Source organism: Salvelinus namaycush, chromosome 30 (genome assembly GCF_016432855.1).
Source record: "Salvelinus namaycush isolate Seneca chromosome 30, SaNama_1.0, whole genome shotgun sequence".
Lineage (NCBI taxonomy): Eukaryota > Metazoa > Chordata > Actinopteri > Salmoniformes > Salmonidae > Salvelinus > Salvelinus namaycush.
In genome coordinates this window covers 27,433,643-27,459,100 of record NC_052336.1, presented here as the reverse complement: position 1 = coordinate 27,459,100, position 25,458 = coordinate 27,433,643, and the positions used below count along the sequence as shown (strand labels likewise).

At 40.6% G+C, this 25,458-nt stretch overlaps 2 protein-coding genes across 21 annotated transcripts in view; one reads left to right on the top strand and one right to left on the bottom strand.

The window, feature by feature from the left end:
• LOC120025321 (CUGBP Elav-like family member 1) overlaps nucleotides 1–13,790 on the bottom strand; it is a 53,687-nt gene extending 39,897 nt beyond the window's left edge. For all 20 annotated transcript variants that reach the window (XM_038969819.1, XM_038969825.1, XM_038969820.1 and 17 more), the window contains exons 1-2: nucleotides 13,639–13,790; nucleotides 12,068–12,112 (exon numbers count right to left, since the gene is read on the bottom strand). The gene's annotated coding sequence lies outside the window, so the exon portion shown is untranslated. The remainder of the gene's footprint in view (nucleotides 1–12,067; nucleotides 12,113–13,638) is intronic.
• Nucleotides 13,791–20,361: 6,571 nt separating this feature from the next.
• LOC120025023 (NADH dehydrogenase [ubiquinone] iron-sulfur protein 3, mitochondrial-like) lies at nucleotides 20,362–24,890 on the top strand. The gene is made up of 7 exons (XM_038969454.1): nucleotides 20,362–20,435; nucleotides 22,114–22,170; nucleotides 22,433–22,530; nucleotides 23,018–23,167; nucleotides 23,295–23,420; nucleotides 24,157–24,276; nucleotides 24,609–24,890. Exons 1-7 carry the CDS (start codon nucleotides 20,381–20,383, stop codon nucleotides 24,768–24,770), a joined length of 768 nt encoding a protein of 255 aa, XP_038825382.1. The 5' UTR covers nucleotides 20,362–20,380; the 3' UTR covers nucleotides 24,771–24,890.
• Nucleotides 24,891–25,458: the final 568 nt, after the last annotated feature.

Below are 25,458 nucleotides of genomic sequence, written 5' to 3'. Positions count from 1 at the left end.
CATAAAATGGGCAACAACAAAAAAAGTTCTACCACAGGGACCATGTTCTATTTGATTCTAAGTTCGGACAAAGTTTGCATGCGAAAGACGTATACTTTGTTTTTCTAAAATCACTTCACTAGCGTATAAGAGGTTTGCGCTACCGGTTTTTGCCCCTGCGCAGATCAAATATGCCGATTTAAGCTACTTACATGTTCGAACAATTCGTAAGATGATTCAAACACATTGTTTTCTGAACAAGTGTATGCTTACTTCGATTTTGACCTTATGTTGATTAAGACTAGCAAAGTGTTTACGTCTCCCAAATGGATGGAAAGGTGGATGAAGGTGGCAACTGATAACTGACTAAATTGTGTGCACTCACCACTTACTGTAAGTTGCTCTGGATAAGAGCATCTGCTAAATGACTAAAATGCAAATGTAATGCAATCACAACCATTATCTAAATAGAGGTGGTAACAGTGAGGTATGGCATTCCATTTAAGGCTATGCCAGAGAACAAAAAATCTTGGTTGACTGAAAGTCACCTGTTCTTTCGACCAATCGATTGGTAGAAATATTAAACATGTATTTTTCCATATACAGTGCCTTCCGAAAGTATTCAAACCGCCTGACTTTTTCCACTTTTTCCTTATTCTAAAATTGATTCAATTGTTTTTTACCCCTCAATTTACACACAATACTCCATAAATGAAAAAGCAAAAACAGGTTTACAAATGTTTTTACCAATTTATTTGTAAAAAAATATGTAAATAAAAAAATATATATATAAGTATTCAGACCCTTTACTCAGTACTTTCTTGAAGCACCTTTGGCAGCTATTACAGCCTTGAGTCTTCTTGGGTATGACGCTACAAGCTTGGCACACCTGTATTTGGGGAGTTACTCCCATTCTTCTCTGCAGAGCCTCTCGAGCTCTGTCTTCTCTGCAGAGCCTCTCAAGCTCTGTCAATTGGATGGGGAGTGTCGCTGCACAGGTATTTTCAGGTCTCTCCAGAGATGTCCAACCGGGTTCAAGTCCAGGCTCTGGCTGGGCCACTCAAGGACATTGAGACTTGTCCCAAAGCCACTCCTGCGTTGTCTTGGCTGTGTGCTTAGGGTCGTGAAATTTCGCCCCAGTCCGAGGTCCTGAGCACTCTGGAGCAGGTTTTCATCAAGGATCTCTCTGTACTTTGCTCCGTTCATCTTTGCCTTGATCCTGACTAGTCTCCCAGAACCTGCAGCTAAAAAACATCTCCACAGCATGATGCTGGCATCACCATGCTTCACCGTAGGGATGGTGCCAGGTTTCCTCCAGATGTGACACTTCGCATTCAATCTTGGTTTTATCAGACCAGAGAATCATGTTTCTCATGGTCTGAGTCTTTTAGATGCCTTTTGGCAAACTCCGAGCGGGCTGTCATGTGCCTTTTACTGAGGAGTGGCTTCCGTCTGGCCACTCTACCGTAAAGGCCTGATTGGTGGAATGCTGCAGAGGTAGTTGTCCTTCTGGATGTTTCTCCCATCTCCACAGAGGAATTCTAGAGCTCTGCCAGGGTGACCATCAGGTTCCTGGTCACCTCCCTGACCAAGGCCCTTCTCCCTCAATTGCTAAGTTTGGCGGGGCAGCCAGCTCTAGGAAGAGTCTTGGTGGTTCCAAACTTCTTCCATTTAAGAATAATGGAGGCCACGGTGTAGAGTTTCTCTGTGGAGGTGGGAGAACCTTCCAAAAGGACAACAATCTCTGTAACACTCCACCAATCAAGCATTTATGGGAGAGTGGCCAGACGGAAGCCACTCCTCAGTAAAAAGGCACATGACAGCCCGCTCGAGGTTTGCCAAAAGGCATCTAAAAGACTCAGACCATGAGAAACATGATTCTCTGGTCTGATGAAACCAAGATTGAACTCTTTGGCCTGAATGCCAAGCGCCACATCTGGAGGAAACCAGGCCCCGCTCATCATCTGGCCAATACAATTCCTATTGTGAAGCATGGTGGTGGCAGCATCATGCTGTACAGAGAGATCCTTGATGAAAACCTGCTCCAGAGCACTCAGGACCTCAGACTGGGGCTAGGGCTGTGGCAGTCATGAAATTTTGTCAGCCGGTGATTGTCAAGCAAATAACTGCCGGTCTCACGGTAATGGACCATTAATTAACATAAAAACATGTAGCATTTCCTGGCGTTCACACATAGCCTACAAGCCACTGCTGCAGACCTTTGGAACATCTACATTTAAAAAACATCTAATAAATCCATTATTTATTTTAGACAGGTCTAAAGAAACATGATATGAAGAAAATGTAGTCTATTTCAGAAGAACTGAATAGCATACCGTCATGACTGTCCTGTAAGGATCCAAATAGGTCAGATAAGTTTAGCCATAAATTACTTCGGCCAGACCACCTCACCCCCACAGGGGGGGAGAAGGGAGCTGGTGGGGGGTTGACAGCTCACACCATGTTGTAAATACATTCAGCCATCTCCCTCTCCAAATTCACACAGTAATGTGCCTTTGTTAAATAGACATTTTCCCGCCAAAACTAACACATTCTAAAGCGGATACTGGAACAATATTTCTAACATAGAACGTGGGGAATGGTCAGAGGCGACCCAAAGACCACTAATGTTGTTTGGTTGTTATTTTGTGATATCATTAAAAATGTTAAAGGAAATACTGTAACTTGAAAAGTATACACACTATGTGTGAAGTGTCCATCCGATGAGTTGTGCATGAAATATGAAAAAAGTGTGTTTTTGTTAAGAGGGATGTGATCTTAGAAACTATAAGAGGAAATTGTTCCCATTACTTTGTACAAGTAAGAGGTCACCGCCCCCTTGAGTGAGGTCAGAGAGCATGTCAGCCTCACAAACCACTCCTTTTGAACGAACTGTATAAAACGATGGGTTAAGAATTAACATATGAGACGTTGAGCTGCAGCTCACATCCAAAGTGGTTCGAACTGTGAAATCTCAACGAGGTAGAGACAATAACATCACCTCCCGGACAATCACTGGTACGGCTGATTAGCGGCCCTAAGTAAAGTATCTAGAAAAGTGAACTTAACTTCTTTGGGGTAGGGGGCAGTATTTTCACATCCGGATGAAAAGCATGCCCAGAGTAAACTGCCTGCTACTCAGGCCCAGAAGCTAGGATATGCATATTATTAGTAGATTTAGATTGAAGTTTCTGAGTGTTTTCTAAAACTGTTTGAACGATGTCTGTGAGTATAACAGAACTCATATGGCAGGCAAAAACCTGAGAAAAAAATCCAACCAGGAAGTAGGAAATCTGAGGTTTAGTTTTTCCAACTCTTTGCTTATCCAAGATACAGTGGAAATGGGGTCATGTTGAACTTCCTAAGGCTTCCACTAGATGTCAACAGTCTTTAGAACCTTGTTTGATGCTTCTACTGTGAAGTGGGGCCGAATGAGAGGGGATTGAGTAAGGTCTGCCATGAGCTGAACATGCGCTGACCATGCGCGTTCACATGAGAGCGAGCTCTGTTCCATCGCATTTCTGAAGACAAAGGAATTCTTCGGTTGGAACATTATTGAAGATTTATGTTAAAAAAATCCTAAAGATTGATTCTATACTTAGTTTGACATGTTTCTACGGACTGTAATATGACTTTTCGTCTGAACTTTTGCCTGGACCTGCCCGCGTGTCGTGAGTTTAGATTGTGTACTGAACACGCGAACAACAAGGAGGAATTTGGACATAAATGGACATTATCGAAAAGAAAAAAAACATTTGTGGAACTGGGATTCCTGGGAGTGCATTCTGATGAAGATCAAAGGTAAGTGAATATTTATAATGCTATTTCTGACTTCTGTTGACTCCAACACGGTGGACATGTCTTTGGGATGATTTGTCGTCTGAGCGCCGTACTCAGATTATTGCATGGTTTGCTTTTTCCGTAAAGATTTTTTGAAATCTGACACAGCGGTTGCATTAAGGAGAAGTGGATCTAAAATTCCATGTATAACAGTTGTATTTATCAACATTTATGATGACTATTTCTGTAAATGGATGTGGCTCTCTGCAAAATCACCGGATGTTTTGGAACTACTGAACATAACGCGCCAATGTAAACTCAGATTTTTGGATATAAATATGAACTTTACCTAACAAAACATACATGTATTGTGTAACATGAAGTCCTATGAGTGTCATCTGATGAAGATCAAAGGTTAGTGATTAATTTTATCTATATTTCTGCTTTTTGTGAATCCTCTCTTTGGCTGGAAAAATGTCTGTTTTTCTGTGACTTGGCTCTGACCTAACATAATCGTTTGGTTTGCTTTCGTCGTAAAGCCTTTTTGAAATCGGACACTGTGGCTGGATTTACAACAAGTGTATCTTTAAAATGGTGTAAAATACATGTATGTTTGAGGAATTTAAATTATGGGATTTCTGTTGTTTTGAATTTGGCACCCTGCAGTTTCACTGGCTGTTGACGAGGTGAGACACTACCGTCCCACATACCCTAGAAAGGTTAAGCGGGACCATTCCACTACTCTTAAATCACCGTAGCACGCTACTTTCATCACCCCAAATGGGAACCATCGACGGGCTGACTAGCTTCAGTAGCAAATGGAAGAGAAATCAACTCTGTAGTTCTGTTCTACGTGACAAGTCACAGGATACTGGATGATAGCAGAGATTAACAGTAGAAGACGGATGGGGACCCCTTTTGGACAATCAGAGCCTTACAAGCGTTCCGCAAAAAAAGACCCAACAACCTTTCCCAACAAGGCCTGGTACCGACAGAAATACACCAAGAACCAAGACACTTACACATAAATACATTCATGATTTCTTACTCCAAACGAGCGGCGGTTCATGTGCAAAGTATATGATTACAGCGAGAGTAATTTCTAAATGTACCAAAGTATTGTGTCTCCGTCCCTCTCTCTCGCCCGTCATGTCTTTTGTAAGAAGCCACCATATTGTGTCAGTCCGCCAGGGACCTGTTTCTAACGTATTAAGTGTGTATGTGTATCCTCTGTTTCCATTTACTTAGCTAGTAAATAAATATTTAAACCAATTTGTGTAGTACTGAATCATAAGTAAGGCTGGGGTTTTTGCAGATTCAGGAGGTTACGACTGCTCACAATGATGATATGATACGAGGTTATGATTAATAAGTTGACCGTTTATGTGATAGGTTAAGATCTTTAGAGTTGGTAACTCCTTAAAAGAACCGCTCTCGTGGAGCCCCAATTCCTAATGAGTTCATTGTTGCATGATTCATAAAAATAATAATAAATTATTTAAATGTATTTATTTAAAAATCATAAAATAAAAATCAGGTAACAATTAAACATAGTTGATTAGATAAATAACAGTCATCAGATTAATGTAAGTAAAGTCACGACAATACTCTGAGTTGTCCTTATGTTAGGCCCTGATCTGGCTATGCAATATGGCTGTGGGCTACACTAGTTCATTTAGCAGACAATATTTGCTTAGACCTCTGTGGCATTATTTTATACTATGAAGAATACAATTGAACATAGCTGAATAAAATAGAAGGGCTATTTTCTCCAAACGATTTGAGGAAGTGCGCATATGCGGCTATTCTATGTTGAGCAGTTAAACAGATACTCCTATATGTTTGTTTAATTTAGAGTTATTTATATAACTTTAGTTGTGATACAAATGTTGGGCTATATGTTTAGATGTTTAATACATTCTAAGGCTGCATACTGCGACTCTAATGATGATTTGAAAAAAGTTGCCTGCTTTGTTTTTTGCTTATGCTGTACACACTTCAGTCTCATTCACAATTTGACAAGTACAAACAAAAAATCAATTTCTTTTGTGGCCAGTGGCTGTTGTGCCTTTTGGTTGAATTTAAAAATGATAATTCCCTTCTCCCGGCTGCACGCCGAAGCACCTCTCACTCACATGGCTCTCCGTCATGTGATCGGGTCTTTCGCACAGGCTACCGCACAGGCTACAAGTGAAGACATGTCCTTATCCAATTCCGAGGTACATATTGAAGATATTGGAAGAATTGTCCACATTTACTTTTCGTCAGCCAACAAGATGAGTAGGCCTAACGAACAGCAAAAGCACTAGTCTTGGTCAATCTACTATCCATAGTACCCCATAGTACAAAAGTTGATCTATTCTATGCGAGAAATACATATTCCAAACATAGTCTGGGACAGTTGTGGGATGCGATAGATCCCAATAATACAGCCACTAGCATCAAAAAATGTTTTAAGCAATGAGCCTGACAACAGATGAGAACGTTTAGCTTAAAATGTTGATAAACTATTAGGCCATGTCTTCACATTATAAGCGCAGCAATGCGCACATGGCAGTAGACTATAGGCGTGAATCTTCCATAACAGGAAAACACCACTCTCAAAAGTGATCACAAATGTAATTATTCATGTAATGATTTTATTATAAAAAGGTGCATTTTTATGGTGAAAATGATCTTCCACAAACGTGTGTATAGTATGCCAGTTAGGCTCTACACCAGTTGTAAAGCGGATTAATGTGTTTCATTTTAAGTAGTTATTTGGCCACTTTAGTTGTGATACAAACCTTATCAAAATATATAGGCCTATGGGCTAAGCTACATGAGATGTACGACTACGATTGGAAAAAGTCACCCAAAAAAGCATGCGCTGGTTCTTGCCTTAAGCTGGGAATCATTCACAAGTGATATGCAAATATTAGAGATGCACAATATAAAATCGGTCAACATATCGGAATCGGACAATATTAGCTAAAAATGCCAACATCGTATCGGCCCAATGTCTAGCCGATGTAAAAAAATTTAAACGATGTCAAACCTACCGTGCATACCTATATAGGTACATGACGTAATAACGCCACGTAAAATGTTGAGCTACACGTGCAACACAGCATTCCTAACCTAGCCCTCACAATGTCTGCTGCGTGGATCAACCAGTCAACAAGTTGAGCAGTCATTTGAAAAAGAACATTTCAGCGACACAACTCAAAGGCAAAATCCATTAAAGCCAAGATAATGGAATTCATTGCCCTTGACAATCAACCGCTCTCTGTTGTGGGTGATGTTGGCTATCGCCGACTGGTCGAGCACCGGTACACACTACCAAGTGCGCCATTCCTCATTTGTTTCCCTACCGGAGTTACACAGTAATAGCGTCACTGCTATTAGCTTCACGACATACATACTATGCAACGCCGTTTGGGTCTTTGCGTGTCAAAGAAGATACAATAGCACTGTCAAATATGTACAAAAAAAAAAGTCTACAAACAAGCAAACACCAGCCACGAACGATGTGTCTACAATACCACGTAGGTAATAAGGCATCATTTATTTCGACCGCAACTTCTGGGGTAGCTAGCTTTAGCTTGGTACCTAGCTAGCTCCAACACAACCAGCCTGAAAACAATGACCAGTAGAAACTGCAGCCATGTTCATTATTCGTAGCAATGATACAGGAATCATTGTGAGTAAGTATTAGCTAGGTTGCCACTTGTTGTTCCCCTATTGAAATTGAACTTTAGATCATGAAAATAAATAGCTAGCCAGCTACTTAACCCTGTTGCCCAAAGCTAACGTTATAAGCAGCCAGCTAGCGTCATCTGGCTAGTGAGGCTCGACCGGACCAGGTTATGTGTTGTGAAGCTAGCCACAATAAGGATTAGGCACAATAGTGGAATTTTCGGTTTGCCTACAGATGTTGTGTTATTTGACGTGTATCTTTTTTGACACGCAAAGACCCAATGGGGTTCCATACAAATCCTGGTTGAGAATGAAAACGACTGAACAAATGAACAACAAAACAGCACAGCAAGTAAGTGAAAGAAATAGGTTTTGATTATGTTTTACTGGTAATGGGAACATACGTAAATGCTAACAAAATATATTTTTGGTCAGTGTGGTGTGTGTAACCTTTATTTAACTAGGCAATTTAACTAGGTTAAGAACAAATTCTTATTTACAATGACGGCCTAGGAACAGTGGGTTAACTGCCTTGTTCAGGGGCAGAACGACAGATTTTTACCCTGTCAGCTCGGGGATTCAATCTAGCAACCTTTCGGTTACTGGCCCAATGCTCTAACCACTAGGCTACCTGCAGCACCTGTCACATTATTATAAAGTATATGGTAGTCCAGTCACGTGGTGTTTGTTCACAAGCACACAACGATAAGAGACTGCTGGTTATTTGTTTTGTGCGTGCAGCAAACTGTGTAGCATTTGAGTAACTTGAATACGTTAGGTCAGCATTTTAGCATTCTCTATAGGATTTTACATGTACTTGTTAGCATTGCTAACCTTCGAATTACAGATTATTAGGTTTTGAAAACAGCGCCCCCTTGTGTCCAGTGCTGGTATTACAGAATATCCCAGTATGGGACAATACAAGGTCGGTATGAAGGTATGACAATCTGGAAACCGCCCAAGCCATAGATTTCCAAGTAGATTTAACTCAACATTCAAAGGCTTCTTGGTAAGCAACTACAGTGTAGATTTGGCCTTTTTATTCTGTCCAGGTTTCCTTCTTTTCCCTTTGTCAATTAGGTTAGTATTGTGGAGTAACTACAATGTTGTTGATCCATGCTCAGTACTCCAATCACAGCCATTGAACTCTAATTGTTTTTAAAAAATCACCTTTGGCCTCTTGGTAAAATCCCTGAGAGGTTTCCTTCCTCTCCGTCAACTGAGTTAGGAATGACACCTGTATCTTTGTAGTGACTGGGTGTATTGATACACCATCCAAAGTGCAATTAATAACTTCACCATGCTCTAAGGGATATGCAATGTCGGCTTTTAATTTTTAGACCATCGACCAATAGGTGCCCTTCATTGCGAGGCATTGGAAAACCTCCCTGGTTTTGTGAGGTGAATCCGTGTTTGAAATTTACTGAGGGACCTTGCAGATAATTGTATGTATGGGGTACAGTGCTAAGGTAGTCATTCAAAAATCATGTTAAACACTATTATTGCACACAGAGTCCATGCAACTTATTACGTGCATTGTTAAGCACATTTTTACTCCTGAACTTATTTAGGCTTGGCATAGCAAAGGGGTTGCATACTTATTGAATCAAGACATTTCAGTTTTAATTCATTTTTTTAAATTTCAAAAAACAATCCCACTTTGAAATGGGGTATTGTGTGTAGGCCAGTGACACAATGTCTCGATTTAATCCATTTTAAATTCAGGCTGTAACACAACAAAATATGGAAAAGTCAAGGGGTGTGAATACTTTCTTTCGGCACTGTATTTTCTCTGAGACTGGTCAGTGGGAAACAAAATTGTAAGTATTTTTTCATTCCTCTTCTGACATAAAACAAGGGGGTGTGTCACACCTATGTCAAAATTCAGCCAAGAGCAGTCATCTACCCTCACTCAGCCATTGATTTACTCCATAACACCTTTGTGTCTCTCTTTCAAAATGGCATCTAAAAGCATGTTGACAAATCATGATGCAAAAGGAAATACATCACTCAGAGGCAAAATCTAAGGCCTCATACACAACCATTTCTTGCAATGACACCGTAGGCTATTGTTATAGTTCATAACATTATTATCAATTCCATTACAAATGTGGACACCACAGTTACAGGAACAAAGGGTTTATAAAAACAAGCACAAGTGTGTAAAATCCATATTAGTGTGACATATGGAAACTGTCCAATGTCATATATGTTGCTGGCTAATTGCCTCAACAACAAAGGCACAACAACACCTCTGCAACTTGTCACCACAAGATCTCATGGCAAAAAAATTGTTTTTCTACTGATTAAATCAACAATCAGTCCAACTGTTTTAAAACGTAAGTGATAGTGCTAACTGTAAGTGATAGTGCTAAAATAAAAAAAGTGCATTCAAGTACTTGTCCTGCGGCCAATTATTTTTTGTGGTTTGCATCCCAGCCTTATGGTGCAACATAACGCAGGTACGTTAACAATAAGGCTGGGATACAAACTACCCCCAAAAATTGGCCGCAGAACACACACTTGAACGCACTTTTTACTTTTACTACTTTTACTTTCTTTGTCTTTTTTTGTGGGGGTACGTATGATATTCATATATATTTACACAGTTTATACCACAGGCTGCCACGCTAAAGCAAAACAATTAAAAAGTATGAATATATAGAGAAATCATATAACATGATTTTGGAATAATAAAGTTGGTATGTAAAGAAAGGAAAAACCCCTTCCCACCCAGCAACACAAGTTGGTTTGCAGTCCCCCCTCCCGTATCTCTATCTACCAACGCCCACCACCCCTTAACCCTTTTTGCACATTGTAACTTTCAATCGAACAGTAACTCAATGCCCGTCTGCCTGCTTTAAAATAGCAAGCACGGCCATGTGACTCACTATCTGTAGGAGCGAACCATTTTTGTGAACGTTTACCTAATAAACTGGCCACAGTGTATATTTTGTTTGTATGTATGTGTTGGGCTTTAGCTGAGATTATTCTTTACAGAGTCAAGTATTTGTCCAGGCCTCAATTGTTCCTTGACTAGCACCATTCATTCTCACCGCCAATAATTCTAATGTTATAACTTCTAACAGTGACTGTATCCACTGGCGATTTGAGAGCGGGCTGTTTGCTATCAAAGAGCCAACATTTTTTTGCGGCAGTGCTGCCTGCCAGCAATAATTGTCTCCGACAGAGATTAAAGGAGCTGTCATTGTTAAGTAACATAGAAGATGCAATGCATTTCATATTTACATTCATGCACTTCCTCCCAAGAAGCTTAACTGCATGGCACTTCTACATCATATGAAGGAATGTGCTTACTGGATTTACGGGACACAGTGAACAGTTGGGAGTTAGGGCCAATTTCGTCATAAGTTTTCCTTGGTGTGAAATACAGTCTGAACAAACTTTAAATGTATACAATTGATGGTTTAGATTTCAGGACGCCAAGGTCATATTTTTCCATATTCTGTTCCAGTTAAAGGGTTGTTCAGATTCACTTAGATCTGTGGACCATACTTTTTTAATGGCTAGCTCAGAATATAATGGTACGGATTCCACATTTGGACCATTGGGGGGATGCAAAGCATTATTGTGAAATAATGGAGTACGGGCATGCCATTTTTATTCCCAGGTACAAGCACTTGAATGCACTCATGACTCAATTATATAAGCACCAAACTTACAATTTGTTTGTCTGAAGTGCCTTGTGAAAGCTGAACAAAGTAAGATCGTATTTTATAGCTTAGCAAAACATTTTGGCAATAGAATGCGTTTTCAAATGATTCCCACCTGACCCAGATTGGGATTTATAAAATAATGTTTTTGGAATGTGTAAACAATATTAATTGTGTGATGGGTGTTCCAAACAAAAAACTACAAGTGTGCATGCTTCAGTTCCTCAATCGTAAAGCTAGGAGAGCTAAAAGCAAAGTGCCTTATAGTCGAAGGCTCTTTCCTTGAGTCATGAAAGTACATTGAAATTACTTAGGAACAGTTTAGCAAGGTGTGTGGCCACTTGGAGAAATCTGTTAGACCTCTCATTCAAACCCTTAAAATTGTTTATTCTTGTTGCACCTACCCCAACATTTCAATGAATATATTCAGCAACAAATGAAGAATATTCAGAGTATTTTCAGATTTCATTATTGGCAAATGCTGTGAAGTACAGTAAATGTAAAATGCACATACAATCAAAAGTGTAATGTTTGGATTCAGCCTTGTGTCAGGTGAACTGTTGTGTCCTCACCTTTGGTCTGATAATGTCCCCCTAATCTCCAAAGTCCTCTCATGTATTTGCTTTTTATATTTCTTCTGTTAGAAACATTTCAATTTGGCCATAAGAAGGCTACGACGGGTAATTATGTTTAGAACAGCTTGTGCCTTTTCTGCCCATATGATGAAAATTAATCTCTGGCCATGACTTAAATAGCCTACTTGCCCTGCATCAAGGCATTGAAATAGCCATATTGTTTCAGTGACCCAATAGGCTACTACTACAACTACTACTCTCTGAAAACCATTTTAAGCCAGCTGAGCCCATTACATCCTCAAAGTCATTTTAAGTAGTCTGCCTCTAAGCAGTAGATGACAGAGAGAAGATTGTCTGAGAATGACTAGCCTGATGACTTACCCTGGGTTTGCTTGTCACGTAGGTAATGGTTCTTCCCCCTTTATCCTGTTAACAAATAGAGACATAAAATGACCAAATCTGTGTGACTGACATAACAGCCATTGATTCTCACTTTTGGCATTTTAAGCAATAAGACAAGAGTCAGAGCTGATTATTTGCTTCTGAGATCTAAACCTGCTAACATAAATAGTCAAGTTCTCCAGTTTGGAGGACACCATGGCTCCATGACAACTCAACTGCATTGAATAACTAACACAAGCCACCTTCAACTTGTCAAGCATACCGCCACCACCCCCATCCAGTGTAGCACATTACCAGTGCTGTAGGTCACATTGCAATGCACCAGACAGTGACATGAAAACTACATTATTTGTATGCAATCAATTTCTGTAAATGGCAATACTTCAAACATGACTTATGTTGCATATTGTATGCATAATGAAAATGTAATGTGAGGTTATGACAACTGGTCTGACCAAACGCCATTTCATAAAATGAGTCATTACTACAAACGAACTTGTAGAGAACCAGTTATCATCCATTAGAAATTATTTAGACACATAACATCTGCAATAGGCAGCTAAATTCTTATGTATGAAAACGATAGATTTGAAAATAGGGAACATATGGACACAGAGTATATGGACACAGCGTACTGTAGGCGTGACTCACCGGTGTACTACAGAGAGAATCATCGAAGTCACTTTTATGAAGACACCAGTCAGAATAATTTGTTTTGTCGTGGTATCTAACAATAATAATTACTATACATTGGCAACTTAAATAGTTGCTCTGAAGAACACGTAGCACACAAGCCTCAAACACTGTTTTTGAACTGCCACTGTTGCAACTCACTCGTATGTGGCCTGAGGACAGACGTTCGAGAAAAGTAGACCTCACCCCTCATTTAGCTAGTTAACGAACGTTACTAGCTATTCTAGTAATTCATGCAAGGGTTGTACAAATTTGAAATATTCAACAGATACTTCAGAATATCGTCTCGAGTCAACATTTAGAAATTAATTGTGAAACGGTTAACCAGCCTATTTATTTCGCCATTTTTGTTCTAACGTTAGGCGAGCAGAAATAAATATGTTTTGCTTGTTTATTCCAAGTGCATTGAGCATCGAATCCAATATTTTACCAGATTTGGTAGCTAACAGTAGCTGTTCTGTGAAACAGCAAGTGCTGTAGTGTGTGAGGCTAACTTAGCTGTTTAGAACCAGGCTCGGTGGTACTAGTAACGTTAGCTTGTTGATAAGCATACTGACAGGCTATTTCAGTCTTCTGTTAGCTAAATGCAAACATTATCAAAATAAGAACCATGCGTGTTTGGAAAGTATTCGCTAGCAGTTTGTATTTATTGTTGGGTAAGAATGGTTCCATTTAGCAAATAGATAGATAGCTTTCTGGAAAGCAGTTTAATGACGCACGTTGTTTGTGACCCTCTTTGCTAAGCCAGCTGACAGATCCATAAACAAGCCAAATGTGCACCGCTATCTAGCATTGGATAACACATTTGATAGCTAGATAAACTAGCTGGCAAATAATTTTACTTCAGCCCTACTTACCTGTGTGATGTCTTAACTTTAAATGCGACTACCTATGTGTTTAGCCAACACGGTGTGTTATCAGTATTTGCTAAGTGTATGTTTGGTGGCTTATTATTTCGATTATTTTCTTCACCAGCTCACTTTTAGACTTGTACTTCTATCTTGCAAAATGGCGGTCTTTCCTGCATTTACCATCAAACTCTCGGAAACAGGGGATTGGGGGTGTGACCGTCGATTATGTTTTTTTAATTGAAGTGAATGTTGGACCAAACAACGTTAGCAAAATATTTGTTGTAAATGTGCGTTATATTTTACAACTTTCCTTGCGTTTTCGAGTCGCCTTTAGACCCATTGTGCCATTTAGAATAACAAGTGTCCCCTGTGTCACAACATGGTACGTTCTAGATTCTTTCTCATGGGAGGATGTTATGTAGTCATCCTGTTATTTTATAGCTCAATGGTCAGTTGCAAAATTATTGCGTTGCTATTCAACTTATGTTGATCAATGTGTTTTGATGTAAGTGCAAGGGAAAAACAACATGTTGAGCAGCATTTGAAACTAATTCTTAGAAGTCGGTTGTACAACACTGCATCTGAAGCAATTACACAGATGGTCATGTTTCTCAGCTGATAGTTCGCAGGTTTTGACAGCTGGCTGATCCTGCCCCAGTATATGCTTTTAAAGATGTTGATGATGAGTATGCCATGTCTCCTCTCCAAGGCTCAGTAAGCTCCGATTCAAACTAGACAGCTCTGCAAGCGTTATAATGTCAAAATAGGTTTGTTACTCACAAAATAAAAATGTACACGCAATCGAAAGAGTGCCTATTCACTCACATCCCAAGGACCCCGGATAGCACTAACCTTACTGCTATGCACAAGTCGGAAGTCTACGACAGCTCAATATATTGGCGGTGCCGAAGAGTGTTTTTTCCCTGTTGCTTGTAAAATATTTGTGTATCTTTTTTTTGGAAGTACATACCGGGGGTCACGGGAGTAAATTAAGCTAGTTGCTCAGCGAAACCCCACATTTGTTAAATACCGAACGTATTTTTACATAACGCTTGCAGAGCTGTCTAATGAGAGTTTGAATAGGAGCTTCCTGTTAGAGAGGAGACACTCGTCGCTGACATCTCTAAAGCACAGATACTGGGTAATTAGCCTGTTAATTACACAGATACTGGGTAATTTGCCTGTTATGTTGAATAGTACCTCTGAAACAACACGTTTTCCTACCAGTCATTTAGATGTTGTTGGTTTGGGCCATGCATCTATCTCGGATTTGGAATTTGCTTTAACATTGGTGCTGACTACGATGTAAATTTAAGTGTGAACGTGTCTGGCGCGTTAGCAAGGATACTGTTTTAAATGATTTAACCTTTAACTAGGCAAGTAAGTTAAGAACATTCTTATTTACAATGACGGCCTAACCCGGACGACGCTGGGCCAATTGTGCGCTGCCCAATGGGACACCCAATCACGGCCAGATGTGATACAGCCTGGATTCGAACCAGGGACTGTAGTAAAGCCTCTTGTACTGAGAAGCTGTGCCACTCGGGAACCCTGTAGACCCGAAGCATAAAGAGAAGCACTGCCTTTCAAATCAATGACTAAGGAGGTAGCTAGCTGATGAATGTTGGTTATGTGAACTCCAGTCCAGTCTACTACTTTTAGCTGGCATGCACGCGCTACTGATTTTGTAATGGAGAAAAAGAAATTGACATCAGCATTATTTTCTACTTCCAGCTGGTGCAGATGTAACGATGTATTTAAGTTGTTCAATTCCTGCATAAAATGGGTATTATTCCACCTCCTGGTGGATTACTGTGTTTACATTGTCTAATACACTCTGTAATAAAGGTATGGGATTCTGGGTGTTCCATAGCTCTATGGAGAGTTGCTGTGGGTGAGTCGAAAGGTCCCGGGATAGAAATTACATCGTTACATCATAAAATCCACCTTTTACATCAGCAATGAATGTTATTAGTAACAAATGTTGTTGGTGTGGCGTGAAATAAGCCACTCTAAGTTATTTGCCGAATCTTAGTTTGCCATGTGGGTTTTTTGCTAAAGTTCCCTCTTTGAAGTTGGTAGCTAACTTGAAAATGCATATTCTTTAGGAGTGCTATTTGTATCCCGTCGACTACTCATCATGCAGCCATACTGTGTGTGTCCCATGAGTGCAGGTAATTTATGACAAATGTATAAAGAATGTTTTATAAATGTATGAGCACCAGCTAGCAGCGTTTTGGCCTGGTTTTGTTTGCTTAGGAAAATATGGTACATTCTAGGTGTATTATATTTCTTCGCCACAAGAGTGTGACGTTGAGTGATTTTTCGGGTTCATTTGATATATGTTGAATACTTAAGTGGATGATCGTTTGTTCTGATGTGAATATGAGATTACACATGGAAACAATATATTTTTATTATAGTGAATTAGGGATTGTTGAATCCACTATATGATAATGACTTTGATAGACATTTCCATTGTTATTTTGTTGGTATATTGTACAGCAGATCTATGGAGAATTGCTGTGGGAGTGCTATTTATATCCAGTTGACTACTCATCATTCATCCATACTGTGTGTTTGTCGCATGATATAAAATAAATGAACAATCCATCCATTACTCCTTCCTGTGTTGACTCACTGACTTGAGGGACGGGACCAGGAAGGTCACACAGACAGAAAATGTCAGGTGGGTGATAACCATGAATGAGGAATATGAAACAAAATTCTTCTGCAACTCAGCTGAGGTGAGCTGATGATTTATTTCCTATGGAAATCTAATGACCCTCCTCTTGGAGAGAGATGTGGACTCATTTCAGTTCTGCTCAATAATCTACCTACTCAGCTGCTAATCATCAGGATTTTGATAAACTGATTCAGGTGTGGTAGAGCAGAGTTAGAACAAAAGCCTGTCTAGGTGGGTTCGCCCTACTCTATCTGTTTGTACAGTAGCTTAATTGACACATAAATACAGAACCTCTGATTTAAAAACAGGAGCTTCGTGGTGCTCTTGAACACAAGGTCAGGGACATGTCTGATATGTTCATGTGGGCAAGAAACATGGCTTGTGAGTTTTATCATAGGAAATGTGAAGTTGTATTAGAAACAGCTTTGTTTGTTTTGAAACTGGAGTGGAAAGCTGAGGGGGTGGCGCAGCTGCGACTCAGCACAGTGGACCTGACCGGGGTGCCCAGTCTAGAGAACCTGCACAGAGGAGTGGAGTTCGCACTCAGTCACCGGGAAAAGGGCTCCAGTGTCTATGTCCACTGTAAGGCTGTCGCAGTGCTACACTAGCTGCTGCATACATCATACGGGTGAGTCAGTGGCTTTGGCCAGCAAACGACAGTCTTTGCTTTCCATAGATTGCCACTGCTGGCTATCCTGATCATCACTAGTACTGAATTAGTTATCTACCGAACTTGTACATCAGTTTGTTGGTCTGTTTACAGGTACACTGCTAGGGTCCAGAGGAAGCATGTCAGATGTTGGCCTCTATCTGACCACATGTAATAATTTGTTCTAAACAGCTGGAGATGCTTCGGCGGTACCATCAGCAAGTCTGTGGTGTGGGGTTCCATTTAAGATTGTTGAGAGGCTGCCAGCATACTTTATTGCACTCCTACAGAAACTGTAAAATGAGCTTTGTCAAAACAAACCATATTCTTCTTGAAGAGTTTTTTGACCTTGAGCTTATTCTTTATTACATTGTTTTGTTACTCAACTGGATCAAGTGCATTGTATAATTCAAATGTTTTATCACAGCTCATCAGAACATGAGGTATAATAAAATGCAATCCCCATCAAAGTACTGACAGGTGGGTGAGGGGGTGGGGTGGGTGTATTTAAAAGCATGTTTCTACATAACGTTTTTTCTTCCTTAATAGGAAATTTGATTACAATTTCTATGTTAAGAGAATTTTTGTTTGTTACAAATTTCACTGATTGTGTGTTTATGTACAGTGGGGAGAACAAGTATTTGATACACTGCCGATTTAGCAGGTTTTCCTACTTACAAAGCAGGTAGAGGTCTGTAATTTTTATCATAGGTACACTTCAACTGTGAGAGACGGAATCTAAAACAAAAATCCAGAAAATCACATTGTATGATTTTTAAGTAATTAATTTGCATTTTATTGCATGACATAAGTATTTGATCACCTACCAACCAGTAAGAATTCTGGCTCTCACAGACCTGTTAGTTTTTCTTTAAGAAGCCCTCCTGTTCTCCACTCATTACCTGTATTAACTGCACCTGTTTGAACTCGTTACCTGTATAAAAGACACCTGTCCACACACTCAAACAGACTCCAACCTCTCCACAATGGCCAAGACCAGAGAGCTGTGTAAGGACATCAGGGATAAAATTGTAGACCTGCACAAGGCTGGGATGGGCTACAGGACAATAGGCAAGCAGCTTGGTGAGAAGGCAACAACTGTTAGTGCAATTATTAGAAAATGGAAGAAGTTCAAGATGACGGTCAATCACCCTCGGTCTGGAGCTCCATGCAAGATCTCACCTCGTGGGGCATCAATGATCATGAGGAAGGTGAGGGATCAGCCCAGAACTACACGGCAGGACCTGGTCAATGACCTGAAGAGAGCTGGGACCACAGTCTCAAAGAAAACCATTAGTAACACACTACGCCGTCATGGATTAAAATCCCGCAGCGCACGCAAGGTCCCCCTGCTCAAGCCAGCGCATTTCCAGGCCCGTCTGAAGTTTGCCAATGACCATCTGGATTATCCAGAGGAGGAACGGGAGAAGGTCATGTGGTCTGATGAGACAAAAATAGAGCTTTCTGGTCTGAACTCCACTCGCCGTGTTTGGAGGAAGAAGGATGAGTCCAACCCCAAGAACACCATCCCAACCGTGAAGCATGGAGGTGGAAACATCATTCTTTGGAGATGCTTTTCTGCAAAGGGGACAGGACGACTGCACCGTATTGAGGGGAGGATGGATGGGGCCATGTATCGTGAGATCTTGGCCAACAACCTCCTTCCCTCAGTAAGAGCATTGAAGATGGGTCGTGGCTGGGTCTTCCAGCATGACAACGACCCGAAACACACAGCCAAGACAACTAAGGAGTGGCTCCGTAAGAAGCATCTCAAGGTCCTGGAGTGGCCTAGCCAGTCTCCAGACCTGAACCCAATAGAAAGTCTTTGGAGGGAGTTGAAAGTCCGTATTGCCCAGCGACAGCCCCGAAACCTGAAGGATCTGGAGAAGGTCTGTATGGAGGAGTGGGCCAAAATCCCTGCTGCAGTGTGTGCAAACCTGGTCAAGAACTACAGGAAACGTATGATCTCTGTAATTGCAAACAAAGGTTTCTGTACCAAATATTAAGTTGTGCTTTTCTGATGTATCAAATACTTATGTCATGCAATAAAATGCAAATTAATTACTTAAAAATCATACAATGTGATTTTCTGGATTTTTGTTTTAGATTCCGTCTCTCACAGTTGAAGTGTACCTATGATAAGAATTACAGACCTCTACATGCTTTGTAAGTAGGAAAAACTGCAAAATCGGCAGTGTATCAAATACTTGTTCTCCCCACTGTATATATTGGAAAATAATGACTTATAAAAGAATAGCTATTGATACTTCATCCATGGAAACATAACCGGAGTGAACATGTAGCCTAATTATCTGGAAAGCCGATGTTGAAATGAGCGTTTGAATCAGGAAAGTTCTCTCACGATATTCAACCAGGAGGTTGAATAAAATTATATGTTAACGTACTTAAGCAGTTTGTGCAGTTGGTCCTTTTGGCGGTAAGAATGTGAGACAATATCCACAGGACAGTATCGAATTATGCTGAACAAAAATATAAACGCAACATGTAAAGTGTTGGTCCCATTTTTCATGAGCTGAAATAAAAGATCACAGAAAGGTTCCATATGCACAAAAAGGTTATTTCTCTAAAATTGTGTGCACACATTTGTTTGCATCCTTGTTAGTGAGCATTTCTCCTTTGCTCAGATAATCCTTCCACCTGACAGGTGTGGCATATGAAGAAACTGACTAAACATTGTGATCATTACATAGGTGCACCTTATGCTGGGGACAAAAGGCCACTTTAAAATGTGCCGTTTTGTCACAACACAATGCCACAGATGTCGCAAGTTGAGGGAGCATGCAATTGGCATGCTGACTGCAGGAATGTCCAACAGAGCTGTAGCAAGAGAATTTTATGTTAATTTCTCAACCATAAGCCACCATTTTAGAGAATTTGGCAGTACCCGCTACTGGCCTCACAACAGCAGACTACGTGTAGCCCTGGATATCAGTCTTAACATTCCACAGGGAGTTGAATGTACCTGAACAGAGACCAGCAACCAGGCTAGTATACATTTTGGATAAAAATTAGTATAGCAACAGATAGCTCTTGATGAGATCTATCCCATGTTAAATTACCTGTCTGAAATTTGCATTAAAAGTAAATGGTAAAACAAAGACCATCAACCGTTGATTCTACTGCATCACTTCATCTGTAAATGGCGGTGATGCAAAAACTTTTAACAAAGATTTATATAACTAAACCAAGATGGACCACAGCCTGTCGTTTACAACGTGAACAAATTAGTCATAGCAGGCAGAAAAAGCAAAGCCAAGCACGACCTAGCGAGATCCTATCCGCGCGTACTAGCACTCATCTGCATATTTCCGCCAGGGAACGCCTACTCTAAAATGCGGGTGTGGAATTTAAAAAAAAAAAAAAAAAAAAAATGATTACGTCATTGAAAAAACATGGCGGCATCGTTAGTGCGTTTTGTTCGCGGAGGTTTCAGCAGGACTTTGAATCGTAAGTACATTTCGAGTGGTAACTGTGCACTAACATGCTGTCTTAATGTTTAGTTAATGTGCGTGATAACGTACTTATATTGTTGTTAAGATCGCGCTATCTGTAGTCGGCCGATTCTCACTTGACCTTCCATCAAATTTACTAGCAAGTCAGTGGTTATGTTCCAGGTCGGGATTTTAGTTGTCACTGCCCATCTAGAAGCTTGTGAACGCAAGTCCGATTTTGATTATCTGCGCAGTACGACAGAAACAGACGACGTCTGGAACACACATTGTAATGTCAGTTATAAACTGACACTAACGGGCATGTATGCCTTGTATACACTATATATACAAAGGTATGTGGACACCCCTTAAAAATTGTGGATTCGGCAATTTCGGCCACCCTTTGCTGACAGGTGTATAAAATCGAGCACACAGCCATGCAATCTCCATAGACAAACATTGGCAGTAGAATGGCCATACTGAAGAGCTCAGTGACTTTCAACGTGGCACCGTTGTCAGTTTGTCTGCTAGAGCCGCCCTGGTCAACTGTAAGTGCTGTTATTGTGAAGTGGAAACGTCTAGGAGCAACAACGGCTCAGCCGGGAAGTGGCAGGCCACCCAAGCTCACAGAACTGGACCACCGAGTGCTTTAGTGTGTAAATATCGTCTGTCCTCGGTTGCAACACTCACTACCGAGTTCCAAACTGCCACTGGAGGCAATGTCAGCACAAGAACTGTTCGTCGGGAGCTTCATGAAATGGGTTTTTCATGGTCGAGCAGCCACACAAGTCTAACATCACAATGTCCAATGCCAAGCGTTGGCTGAAGTGGTGTAAAGCTCACTGCCATTGGACTCTGGAGCAGTGGAAACGTGTTTTCTGGAGTGATGAATCACGCTTTACCATCTGGCAGTCCAACAGACAAATCTGGGTTTGGCGGATGCAAGGAGAACACTACCTGCCCGAATGCATAGTGCCAACTGTAAAGTTCGGTGGAGGAGGAATAATGGTCTGGGGCTGTTCTTGGTTCGGGCTAGGACCCTTAGTTCCAGTGAAGGGAAATCTTAACGCTACAGCATACAATGACATTCTAGATGATTCGGTGCTTTCAACTTTGGCAACAGTTTGGGGAAGGCCCTTTCCTATTTCAGGATGACAATGCCCCTGTGCACAAAGTGAGGTCTATACAGAAATGGTTTGTTGAGATTGGTGTGGAAGAACTTAACTGGCCTGCACAGAGCCCTGACCTCAACCCCATCGAACACCTTTGTGATGAATTGGAACGCTGACTGCGAGCCATGCCTAATGCTCTTGTGGCTGAATGGAAGCAAGACCCCGCAGCAAATGTTCAAACATCTAGTATAAAGCCTTCCCAGAAGAGTGGAGGCTGTTATAGCAGCAAATGGGGGAGGGACCAACTCCATATTAATGCCCATGATTTTTGAATGAGGTGTTTGACGAGCAGGTGTCCACATACTTTTGGTCATGTAGTGTATCTATTAGCTAGCAATATTCTTGTTATGACAATGTTATGTAGCCATAACTGAGTCAAGTAACGTGAAAGTGTTAGTAACTTAGCTGCTAGTTAGCGAGCAGTCAACTAGCTCAGAGGAGAGGACCATGCTGGTAATCCAACCTGTTTTAACATTAGCTAGCCATTGTGTATGTAATGTTATTTTATGTAATATGTTACAGTTGCCAATCAAAGCCCATGTCTCGTGCAAGCGAGATCCGAGACTACTGAAACAAAACGTGAGTATACCAGTGTATAATAGAATTCACCCAGGCCGTGGCATTTGTCTTTATGGTGTACATTGCAGATAATCATCATCATCAGTATGTTGAACCCGCAAAGTCCTAGTCCATCCCCAATGTAGTATAGTTATCTAACCATTTAGCTTTCAATTCCGTCAGTGATCTTTGCGACACTGAATACAATAGATGATTGAGTGCAACAATAACTGTATCGCCTCTTCCTTTTATTTGAATCTATTTCATGTGCCCATCTATGTAGCCACTGTCAGACCCAAGGATGCGGTCACCCATAACCAACTTGCTACTTTTGGAGAATATGTGGCTGAAATGCTTCCTAAATATGTGCAGCAAGTCCAGGTAAGATAATGTAATTGCACCAACTGTAATGAATACAGTTAGCTTTAACACGAAGACTTCCACACAATCATACCATGAGCAACCATTTAGGGAAACTATACTGTAAATCCTAAATGCGTATGGTGCATCTAAAACATTGGGAAAATACACATAAGGTTAGAAAGGAGCCCACACTTGGGAATTAAGCTGGCAACCGGGAAGTTGCTGGTATCAAATCCTAGATGCCATTGTGCCCTTGAGCAAGGCCCTTAACCCCCCACAACAACAGGTCCCCGGGCACCCAGTGTGGCAGCCCCTCGCACCTCTCCAAAAATTTGAGGGTTTGGGTTAAAAGCAGTTAATTTCGGTTGGACCTTGTGTACAATTGACCACTAAAGTAATCTTAATCTTAATTTACCTTCTTAGAAAGCTTGATGTTTTTGTATAGCTAATTGAATGTCATTTTGAAGCCATATGAGCTTCACAAGGATGCATGTTATATCTTCAGGTGACGTGTTACAATGAGTTGGAGGTGATGATCCATCCTGACGGGGTCATCCCTGTGTTGACCTTTCTGAGAGACCACAGCAACGCTCAGTTCCGAAACATGATTGACCTTACTGCAGTGGACATTCCCACCCGCCAGAATCGCTTTGAGGTACCATTCCTTCCATACCCCCAGCCCCATAAGTAAGAATTTAACCAGATTGTTTTGACGAACCCTGATCTATTCAGAGTTTTTATTTATTTTTATGCCTAAATCTGTTTTCTTTGATGGTGAATAGATTGTGTACAACCTGCTCTCCCTGCGCTACAACTCCCGGATCCGTTTGAAGACCTACACCGACGAGCTCACCCCAGTAGACTCCTCTGTGTCAGTCCACAACGCAGCCAACTGGTACGAGAGGGAGGTAAGTCTGACAGTGACATCGTAAGAATGCTTTGCTTGAAGGGTTAAAAGATTTTAATGTACCATTTTTTTGTGTTGGCAGCTCAGGATTTATGTTTTGCCTGCCAAAGGCAAATGCTCATGAAAGGATAGGTTTGTAAAACTAGCAGTAATTTACCAAAGTTACTGGAATCTTCGGTAATTAACAGGTCATCTATGGCAATCTATTGTAACTTTGGTCAGTTATACTCTAATACATTTTTTTTTCTTCATAGTATACATTTTATATCTGTTCATATTCTACATGGGTTTTTAGTGGAGGCCATATGGTTCAAGAGAAAATATCTAATTATTGAAAAAGAGCATCTAATCAACAATGGCATTATTTCAATTAACTCTGCAACTTTTCCAACTATTGACATTTTTCACAACTGCCAGCAGTTTGGCACCAATATATTTATAACAAATACATATTGACATAGTAAAATAAGTGTGGGGGGAAATATAATGGATATTTCATACTGAAACGCATATATTAAACAACAATGATATTCACTAAGTTGATGGCCCCACAGAGGGCCAGATATAACTACAGACACCTGGATAATCTGAAGTACCCAAAAAGGCCACTAGATGTCATAAAAACAACATGAATGTTACCAAAATTCTGGTAGTTTACTGGGAAACTTAGAAAGTTTTCAGAAATATACCCTCCCTTTCCAACACTATGAAAGGATATGTTTTGTGCTTGTCATTAGGTGTGGGACATGTATGGAGTTTTCTTCGCCAACCACCCTGACCTGAGACGTATTCTGACAGATTATGGGTTTGAGGGGCATCCATTTAGGAAGGACTTCCCACTGTCTGGATTTGTGGAGGTAAGGTCAGACGTGAATGCTGAGAAATGTCCCATGTAGTTTACATGCATTAAAGGCCGAATTATAACCTAATGCTATCCTAAGATCTGTACATGTGACTTCACATTACTGAAGTGTTGTATCTACCACAGGAGGTTGGTGGCACCTTAATTGGGGAGGACGGGCTCGTGACAATGGCTGAATGAGTGGAATGGTATCAAATATATGGTTTCCATGTGTTTGATGCCATTTCCATTTGCTCTGTTCCAGCCATTATTATGAGCTGTCCTACAATCATCAACCTCCACAGGTATCTACCATATTTTTCATTCTGTCCATCTGGTACATCTCAGGTGCGTTATGATGATGAGGTGAAGCGTGTGGTGGCAGAACCTGTGGAGCTCTCACAGGAGTTTCGGAAGTTTGACCTGAACAGCCCATGGGAGGTGTTCCCAGCCCACCGTGAGGCCAAGGCACCTGAGCTGTCAGCTGGGGATAAGCCAGCTGACAAGTAACCATCTACCCCAGAGATAAAATGCCCACACCTATATATAATGACTGTACTGTTGATGGACCCATGTCCCGCTTGAGCCCACTTAAGTATTTATGTAAATAAAAACAAAAGGTAAACATTTGTTTGTCTTTGATATTTATTCATTAGTTGGATGTGCTGAGTAGAGATTACATTTTGACTGTATGTTTAAACTCTAGTAGACTGTAGCACTAGTAGAAACAGACCTTACCTGCCATACCATAGCAGACCAAAAGAGGGCACTGTGTGCATGTTAAAAAGCAGTTCCGTACAGGTTATATAGAATTTTTTTAACACTTTTATATTCAAGACCACAAATGATTTAAATGTTATTATTGGATTAAATTGATTTGTATATTTTGAATATTGTTGAGGTTTAATGTCTCATGAGTCGATTAGCATCATGCTGCTATAAGCTCTCCCTATGGGCATGTTCAAGTTCACTGACATACACTGCTCAAAAAAATAAAGGGAACACTTAAACAACACAATGTAACTCCAAGTCAATCACACTTCTGTGAAATCAAACTGTCCACTTAGGAAGCAACACTGATTGACAATAAATTTCACATGCTGTTGTGCAAATGGAATAGACAAAAGGTGGAAATTATAGGCAATTAGCAAGACACCCCCAATAAAGGAGTGGTTCTGCAGGTGGTGACCACAGACCA